This window comes from Leopardus geoffroyi, chromosome D1 (genome assembly GCF_018350155.1).
Source record: "Leopardus geoffroyi isolate Oge1 chromosome D1, O.geoffroyi_Oge1_pat1.0, whole genome shotgun sequence".
In the NCBI taxonomy this organism is placed as follows: domain Eukaryota; kingdom Metazoa; phylum Chordata; class Mammalia; order Carnivora; family Felidae; genus Leopardus; species Leopardus geoffroyi.
Genome location: NC_059329.1, coordinates 100,828,541 through 100,838,248, shown reverse-complemented (window position 1 = coordinate 100,838,248; position 9,708 = coordinate 100,828,541). Strand labels below are relative to the sequence as shown.

At 39.8% G+C, this 9,708-nt stretch overlaps 1 protein-coding gene across 1 annotated transcript; it reads right to left on the bottom strand.

Moving 5' to 3' along the window:
• Positions 1–432: 432 nt before the first annotated feature.
• LOC123602635 (olfactory receptor 4C11-like) lies at positions 433–1,344 on the bottom strand. The gene has a single exon (XM_045487095.1). It carries the CDS (start codon positions 1,339–1,341, stop codon positions 433–435), a length of 909 nt encoding a protein of 302 aa, XP_045343051.1. The 5' UTR covers positions 1,342–1,344.
• Positions 1,345–9,708: the final 8,364 nt, after the last annotated feature.

Here is a 9,708-nt window from a genome sequence, read left to right as displayed (position 1 = left end):
ATGTCCAAGTTCTTGAGGACCAGAATAAAATCGAGAAAAAGAATTGGTGTGTGCACACACATACACACACTACACAATCATGCTGCCACTAGTCAGTACATTTCTTTCTAAATACAAATACAAATTTGTACAGGAAGTGAGATTATCATGAAAACATGGCCAGATGTCAACTAAGGACCAGCTTAAGTTGTTCAAAATGGTTACGAACTTCAAGTAATCCTATTCTAATGCACTCTTTTCAGAAAAAGGGATATGTACTTATTTGTATTTATCACTATTAATACAAATAAATATATGCAATATGAGTACAATTAAAATTTCTCAATTGTTTTTCCCCCAATGAGAAAATTTTACTTTTCCTGTCCATGAAGGAAAATCAAGCTCTTAAGGAAATATACATTAGAATCCCTGAATATCCAGTATCAACAGAAGTCATACTTTGCTACACCATAACTTTTTCATGGCATTTTTCACTTCAACATTCCTCAAGGTATAGATCAGAGGGTTGAGCAAGGGCGTCCCAATTGTATAAAACACAGCCACCATCTTGTCTATTGGAAATGTGGTGGGTGGGCGTGTGTATATGAATATGCATGGACCAAAAAATAGGACAACCACAATAAAGTGGGAGGTGCAGGTGGAAAGGGCTTTTCGCCTTCCTTCAGCACTGTGGTTTCGCAGAGAGTACAAGATGACAACATAGGAGATAAGCAGGATTATGAAACTCACCGTGCATATGGCCCCACTGTTAGAAACAAGTAGCAAATTTATCACGTAAGTGTCCATACAGGCAAGTTTCAACAAGGGCTGAAAGTCACAGAAATAGTGGTCAATCACGTTGGGGCCACAGAAAGGCAATCTCAAAGCCAGGAAAATTTGTGCTGAAGAGTGGATACAGGATCCCACCCAGCTCAAAATCATCAGCACACTGCAGACATGCTGGCTCATGATGGTTGTGTATCGCAAGGGCTTACAAATAGCTATGTAGCGATCAAAAGCCATGAGGATGAGCACGAAGATTTCCAAGCACCCAAAGAAATGGGCTGCAAAGACCTGAGTCATGCACTCATTGTACGAAATGGTATTCTTCTGAGTAATGGCACCCACAATCAATCTGGGAGCTATGGTTGTAGAGAGGCAAGCATCAGAAAACGACAGATAGAATAGGAAGAAGTACATGGGACTCCCAAGGGTCCTGCTTGTTTTAATAGTCACCAAAATGAGAAAGTTCCCCAACAGTGTCGCAAGGTAAAGAATCAAGAAGACCCCAAATATCGCCTTCTGCTTTCCTGCATCCTGTGTCAACCCAAAGAGAATGAATTCAGTCACACTGCTATTCATCGCAATTCTACTGGCTGAAAGTAAGGTGCAGTTGAGGACAAGGGCTGAATCTGCAAAGAGAAGAAAAGAAGTGACAGCTTGGGAAGATCGGTGGGCTGAACTCTGAATGCCTTGCTTTTGCTCCATGTTATGTTACCTCTGACTGCCTTCAATCCTCTATGACTCTTGGTAAATGTGCAGATGCCCAAGCCTCTCCCAGATCTATCTGTCGATTCAGAAGCTAACTTCCTTGGATCAAAGCCTTTGCATTTGGGGAGGTAAAATTAAATGTCCTTTAAAAATTCAATTCCTACCAAGATAGAAAACCGCAGCACTTGAACTTTCCTTGGGCAAGTGACTTATCTCGCTGGACATTTAGCCTTCATATGAAAAATACAGTGCAAATATTTGCCTTACCTGATCCTGAGTTTCCATAAGAATTAAACATATTTTTATGCACACATATAGACACATATATTTCATGTGTTACGCATTTTATCTACATGCTTTGAATTCTGAAAAACACTATTCCACTATAATTAAGCCCTCATACTGTTGAGGAGTCCCTCTTGATGAAAATATTCTCAGTTCAGTTCACTCATTTTTGGGTCTCTGACCCCTTCATCTCTGACCCCGTCAATATCTTGGATGAAATATGATTTACAAAAATCTATTTTCACAGTCTTTTACTTACACCTCTTGTGTTCAATGTCAACTTCCCTGATGCATTATATGACAAATGTCAGGACAACTTTGAGGTTGGCATAATTGAGGAAAATCATTTACCTTCTTGGCTGTACTGTTGAACTTAACTCATTATAATATTGAGCATCTCGGCCTATGAATTCAACATGCTATAAAATTCCTAATGATGCCTATAATCTAAATTGTGTTTTTACTCCGAGTTGTTCCTTTTTACTCTGAATTCGTTAGGATACTTCTAAAAATATCATCTGAATATTATTCCATAATTCCAACATACTATGTTATGATTGTTCTATTTCAAGTTCTTGTTCCTAGCACGTATAGTTTGTCATTGAAATCATCATATAATAACATTTTGTGTCCTGATTATGACTTGGAATTATTATAACACTTCTTCCCATGTTATTATACTTTTCATTAGTTTCATTATTAATTTAATTATGTGACACTGTATAAATTTTTATAAGTGGCATCTTTTTGACCATTTGTCCTTTGAGAAATTTATATTGCTTCCAATTTTCACTCACATAGATAACAACTCAGAGTAATATCCCAAGTATGATATTGCCATCCCAAAGCTAGAGATTATCATTGCTATTTATAATCATTAAAAATGTTTCTCAATATTTTGTGTCTATTTGTTAGCTATATTTTATTATAGAATAATTCATGATTAACATTAATTATCCAAATTACACAGGAAAATGAGAGAAGAAAATTAAAATTTGTCTCCAGTTTATTGAATCTATAATCCTACTCTCCAGAAATAACTACTTTTGGTTTCTTCTATGCCATTTAAGAAAGATCCTATCAGTATATTTACATATGTGTGTATTTCTACATCTTTTTACTGTGTAAAAATATGGTCAATATTTCAAGGTTGATGATTTTGCAGGAAAGCTGATGAACATGACGACAAACAAAAAGGTTTTGTTTTGACAGGATCTGATTCTCTCATTTTGTTAACAGAAAAAATTGTATTAAAATATGCATATACATTTTTGACCCCAACCACATTTTACATTGTTGCCACAATTTTCATGAAAATAGTGTTCTTTTGAGAATGCTTTATCTTTGTTCAGTTCGTATTTTGCAATCATGATATTTTATCTGGGATGGCTATTCATCTAGAAAAATAACTGCGTTTTTTTATTCAATGACACGGTTGCTGCAGTCAGATGTCTTGGGTTCAAATCCCAGCTCCGCTATTTACTACCTTGGGAAAGCCACTTTTAAACATAACCAGGGTTACTCTGCAGATGAACTGAGAAAAAGACCCAGCATGTAATAAGTGAGAATTGTGTAAGTCCCAGCCTCTGCTACTTTCCCTATTCTGATTTTATTTTTTCCCTTTTCTGTGACTTTTTTTTTTATTTTTCTTATTACAAGCTACCAATTTCCCCATTCTCATTTAGCTTTTTTTTCCAACATTTTAAAATTACACTATCTATGCACTTCTCTCATAATTCCATAGTTATCTTTCATTTGAAATATTGAATCCCAATTATCTGGATTCTTTTTTTTTTTTTCAACGTTTATTTATTTTTGGGACAGAGAGAGACAGAGCATGAACGGGGGAGGGGCAGAGAGAGAGGGAGACACAGAATCGGAAACAGGCTCCAGGCTCTGAGCCATCAGCCCAGAGCCCGACGCGGGGCTCGAACTCACGGACGGCGAGATCGTGACCTGGCTGAAGTCAGACGCTTAACCGACTGCACCACCCAGGCGCCCCTGGATTCTTTTATTGTAAAGAACGGGCAGAATACTTGTTCTTAATGACTTTTGAGTTTTAAGACACATGTAGATGCAACACTACATCTGTACCACTGTTTTTCACACTAGTTTCCTTCCCCCAGTGGCTGAAATCATCTCGGCACTGTGGTTCCTGCTAATTTGCTCGCGGTGATCAGAAGCTGGGAATGGCAACTCCAAACATCGTTCATAAATACTAAAAAACAGGGGCGCCTGGGTGGCTCAGTTGGTTGAGCACCCGACTCTGGCTCAGGTCATGATCTCACGGTTGGTGAGTTCAAGCCCCGCATTGGGCTCTGTGCTGACAGCTTAGAGCCTAGAGCCTGCTTCAAATTCTGTGTCTCCCTCTCTCTCTGCCCCTCCCATTAGCACTCTGTCTCTCTCTGTCTTTCAAAAATGAATAAATGTTAAAATAAATAAATAAATAAATACTAAAAACCAAATACAAAGTGCAAACAGTTTCCCTATATGTGACCCATGATGACATGAGAGTAGAAATAAAATATACCCTTGGTTGTAAAGAGTTTGTGATCCAAAGATATGAAAATCAGAGGGGTGAGAGCATTTGACATGAAAGAAACCAACCAAAGTTTTAATAGAGATCATAGGACAAATAGAGAAGATCGATATGAAACCGATGGTTTAGACTGATTCTAGTGTCACAGCAGAAAAACTTGGAAAAGTAAGGTTTCCTCTCTGCCAAAGGCCATGGAAACCACATTATGAAATTTGAACATGGTTTTGCAGTCAAGTATGAGATTTGAGGATATACAAGATATGAGAGCTGATTTTATTAAGATTTATTCAGCACCTAAGAACAGAATCATTCAGCTGTTTATCAAAATTTAATCATCTGGTTTTTCTAAGTTTAGTCTAGTTGGATTTGGGCTTATCTGGAATGAGGTGCCTTCTCCCTTCAAGATGTCAGGGTTGCTGAAGAAACCATCTGAAGAAACCAAGAAGAAACCAAGACCGAAGAAATCCATTTTTGTATCCCCTGCACTTAGAAACCCAATGGAGAACATACAGGTGAATCCACTGTGGCCCCAACACAAAGAAGATTGGCCCAGCAGGCATCCCAAGTATGATTCAATGGTGACTCCAGACCTGTCCCTTCCCCTCTCAGAGAAGGAGCAGATGGGCTCCCTCTCAGCTGTCTCTGTGGGGGGCGGGGAGGAGGCAGCAAAATCACACAACTCCTCTCAGCTTTAATAGGATCATTTTGTTGTTGTTGCTTTTGACTTTGTTCTTGGTGTTAAGACTTTAGTTTTGTAGAGCAGTGTTAGATTCACAGCAACACCAACACACAGGTACAGAGATTCTCCATGTGGTCCCTAGCCCCCCACACAAATATCACCCCTGCCATTATCAACATCTCCCTCCAGAATGGCACATTTCTCGGAACTGAGGAGCCTACTGTGACACATCCTTATCACCCAGAGTCCACAGTTTACCCCAAGGTTCACTCTTGGTGTGGTACATTCTATGGTTTGGATAAACATTAATCACAGACATCCATCATCGTAATATCATACAGAATATTTTCACTGATCTAAAAACAGGATCAGTTTAGATTTTCAAAACATGAGATATAAAAATTCCTTTCACACAGTGTCCAATACTCATTAAGTTCTAAATAAAATGGCTCACACCGTTTTGTTGGAGAAAACTAACACGTTGAGGGCAATATCTATGTGAGTTTTCATTGTGAGTATTATTAGCTCATACATAGCATGAAATTGGACTGGTATCTCATAAACCAGTCAGTATTACAAATGGCCTGTCCTGGCATTCTTTAAGTGGGCCCACTATGTTTCTAAACGGAAAGAAAGGACACAATTTCAGATCTTCCCTCTTACCCTCACTCTCCGTCTCTCCCTCTTTCTACCTCCTTGCTCCAACTTGAGAAGGAAAAGTGGGCATTCGAAAAATACGGTGAATCATAAATTCTAATTCAATGGTTACTGTGGTTTTCAAGTGCAAAGGCTCAAACTCTGTGCCATAGTCTTGCTTACCACCTTTCCTCCGGTGCTTCTGCTCATGTGTGTTCCAGCCATGCCTGACACTTGCTGTCCCTCATGAATATGTCCCGGCCATCTCATTCCCTACATTTTCAATGTTTCTTAGTGGCTAAATGACCTTCCTCTGAAACAACTTCCACTCTCCGTTGCTACCTGTGTCTAGAGTACCCAATTCACCCTCTCAGCAAAGCTTTCCAGGTTTTCCCAAACAACCTTCCAGTGTTAAAATATCTGTGTGTGTGTGTGTGTGTGTGTGTGTGTGTGTGTTTCGTGAATCGTGCAACCCTTGATTAGAGTCATCTTTCCTTTTCCCTTTAATATTTTTGTTCATTGGATTTTATATCTCATGAGGCAGGTTCACACTGTCTATTTTGTGCACTTCTGGCCAGTCTGGGAGGCAGGTTAGGAGAGAGCAGTCAGAAAGAAACCAGTACCAGGATTGCAAGCCTTTTTTTCTCATGGCAATCTCTCCCTCTGCAGCTAGAGGTAGCCTTCATCTTATCAGCTTTTCTTTTAAAACACCTAATGTGGGGTGCCTGGGTGGTTCACGTGATTAAGCATCAGAATCTTGGTTTCAGTTCATGTCATGATCTCACGGTGCATGGGATCAAGCCCCACATTGGGCCCTGTGCTGACAGCCTGCTTGGGATCCTCTCTCTCCCTCTCTCTGCCTCTTCCCGTTCATGATTGCTCGTGCTCTCTCTTTCTCAAAATAAATTAGTAAATATAAATAAATAAATAGATAAATAAATAAATAAATAAATAAAGGGTCATCTGCTTATTTAATTAATTTAAAAACTAAAGAAACCCGTAAGTATAGGGTTCTATACCTCTGCCCCCTTGAATGTACCTCCCTTTCAATAAAAATTGGTCGTGAGAATGTGCTGCCTCAAGCAGAGGCCAGTGAAAGCTGGGAGCCCTGACACATTCAGATCCTCTCATCACGGAGACAAGAATGTTCCTGGAGCTTCAAGCTTCTCAGGAGACAGAATTAAATCATGGCAACTGCCCTAAAACCTAGTGCTGCATGGGAGGCAAGGAAAAGAACATAGTTTACTTGGGTTTGAAAACTTACCTTATTTCTTATAAAGAAGGAGATGGGATCCAATAGAGAGCTCCTAGATTTGCTCTCGCAATTCGGATTTACTTTGAAGATGAATCATGTGCAGTAAGTGTGCAACATGTGAACCGTACATCCAATAGATTTACTCAGCTTTCCAGTGCAGGGTCTACGGGGAGAGGAGATACTCCACAGGTAGCCAGTCTTTCCTAGAAGGCCTGAGTTAGGGCTGTAATATCAGCAGAAAATTTCTCACTTCTATTCTTAGAACTTTCGAGAATAAAGAGGAAATATCCTCACTATTCTGTGATACAAACATCTCTAAAGACAGCTCTGTAAGCCCAAAACAACTCCCTGGCAGAGCAGACGAATTGTACATTTCTTCCTCCTCCCTCCGATATTTATAGAGATTTCATAGAAGTCCACCAATGCCAAGCTTTTGGAGGGACAAGGACTCTGCCCTTCCCACCCAACCCCAAAGGCAAAGCTCAGTCAATCCTGGATCACAGCAAACCATGGTGCCAAGTAATCCCAAACTAGGCTGTCAACAGGCAGATTCTGTCCTCAGAGCCCTTCTCCCCGTCCAGAGTCTGTCCTAAGGGACACCTCTCATCTCAGTTACGAAGTGCTCCACTCATGTCCCTGCCCTACGGAAAAAGCAAGCAGGTATAGATTACTGAAAGTTCCCAAATGCTCTGCTCTTTCAGTCAAATCTTTCTAACAGCACATAAAGCTCTGAGCCCATGTACAGGTTCAAACCCATGTGATATAATTGAATTCTAGCTTCACGATTTATGTCTCTGTGACTTTAGGCAAGTTTCTTAACGTCCCCCAGTTTATTTTAGAAAATGTTACTGTTACGTATAATATTATAAATCTTAATGACACTCTTAAAACATTAAATGACAATGAAAACTACTGTTTGCAATCTCTACAATTTCTAAATATTTTGAAATCAGTAAGTCAACAGGTAAAGAGAGAAGGGAAAGAAAATGGAAATGAAGGTGTTTTACACGTTTTTTTTAATCTTTAAGTCAAGTTAAGTTATAGTTAAGCAATGAAATGCACTTTTTATATTGAACAATTCTGTACATTACTCAGTGCTCACCACAAGTGTACCCCCTAATCTGCTTCACCCATCTGCCCACCTCCCCTCTGGCAACCACCAGTGTATTTTCTGGATTTAAGAGTCTGGGTTTTGTATTTTCTCTCTTTCCTTTGTGTGATCATTTGTCATGTTTCTTAAATTCCACGTATGAGCGAAATCATATGGTATTTGTCTTCCTCTGTCTGACTTATTTAGCTTAGCATTATACACTCTAAGTCCATCCATGTTGTTGCAAATGGCAAGGTTTCCTTCTTGTTAAACCTGAGTAACAGTCCACTGTATGTACCATATCTTCTTTATCCATTCACCTATCAGTGGACACTGGGTGGTTTCCATACTTTGGCTATTGTATATAATGCTGCAGTAAACAAAGGGGTGCATATGTCTTTTCCCATTAGTGTTTTTTTTTCCTTTGGATAAATACCCAGTAGTGGAGTTACTGGATCAGATGGTAGTTCTATTTTTAATTTTTTTTTTTTAACGTTTATTTATTTTTGGGACAGAGAGAGACAGAGCATGAACGGGGGAGGGGCAGAGAGAGGGGGAGACACAGAATCGGAAACAGGCTCCAGGCTCTGAGCCATCAGCCCAGAGCCCGACGCGGGGCTCGAACTCACAGACCGCGAGATCGTGACCTGGCTGAAGTCGGACGCTTAACCGACTGCGCCACCCAGGCGCCCCTCTATTTTTAATTTTTTGAGGAAACAACATCCTGTTTCTCACAGTGGCTGCACCAAGTTGCATCCCCACCAACAGAGCACAGGGGTTCTTTTTTCTCCACATCTCCAGCATCCTCGCCAGCACTTGCGATTTCTCGTCTTTATTATTTTAGCCGTTCTGATAGGTAGGAGGTGATATTTCACTGCAGTTTTTTTGGTAACATTTATTTATTTTTGAGGAAGAAAAAGAGAGAGGGTGCGCACGGGTGAGGAACAGAGCGAGAGAGGAACAGAGGATCTGAACCAGGCTCTGTGCTGACAGCAGAGATCCCAACACGGGGCTCGAATTCACGAACCACGGGACCATGACCTGAGCCGCAGTCAGATGCTTCACCAGCTGAGCCACCCAGGCACCCCTCACCGTAGTTTTGATTTGCATTTCCCTGATTATTAGCGGCGTTGAACATCTTTTAATGTGTTTACTGGTCATTCGTGTGTCTTCTTTGGAAAAATGTCTATTCAGGTCCTCTGCCCATTTTGTAATCAGATCTCTTCTCATTGTGGTGGTGAATTGTATGAGTTCTTTGTATCTTCTGGATATTAACCCCTAACCATTTTCAGCTGTCTCCATGTAATTTTTGATTTCCTGTTTGATTTTTTGGTTGACCCACTCATTGTTTACTAGGAACTTCTTTAGCCTCCATGTATTTGTGTTCTTTCTAGATTTCTTCTCATGAGTAATGCTACTTTCATACCATTGTAGCCAAAAAAAAAAAAATATGTATAATACGATTGCAATCTTTTTGAACTTTTTAACGCTTGTTTTGTAACCTAACATGTGATCCATTCTGGAGAACTTTTCATGTGTATCTGAAAAGAATGTGTATGCTGCTGTTTATATAATATTCTAAATATGTCTGTTAGGTCCATTTGGTCGAATGTGTCATTCAAAGCCACTATTTCATCATTGACTTTTCTGTCTGGATGATCCGCTCATTGATGTAAGTTGGGTGTTAAAGTTCCCTATGATTACTGTATTACTGTCAATTTCTTCCTTTATGTCTGTTAATAGTTGCTTTATGT

Bases quoted from the DNA above. Each gene is read 5' to 3' on its own strand.
- LOC123602635 (XM_045487095.1), bottom strand. From the start codon at position 1,341: ATGAATAGCAGTGTGACTGAATTCATTCTCTTTGGGTTGACACAGGAT.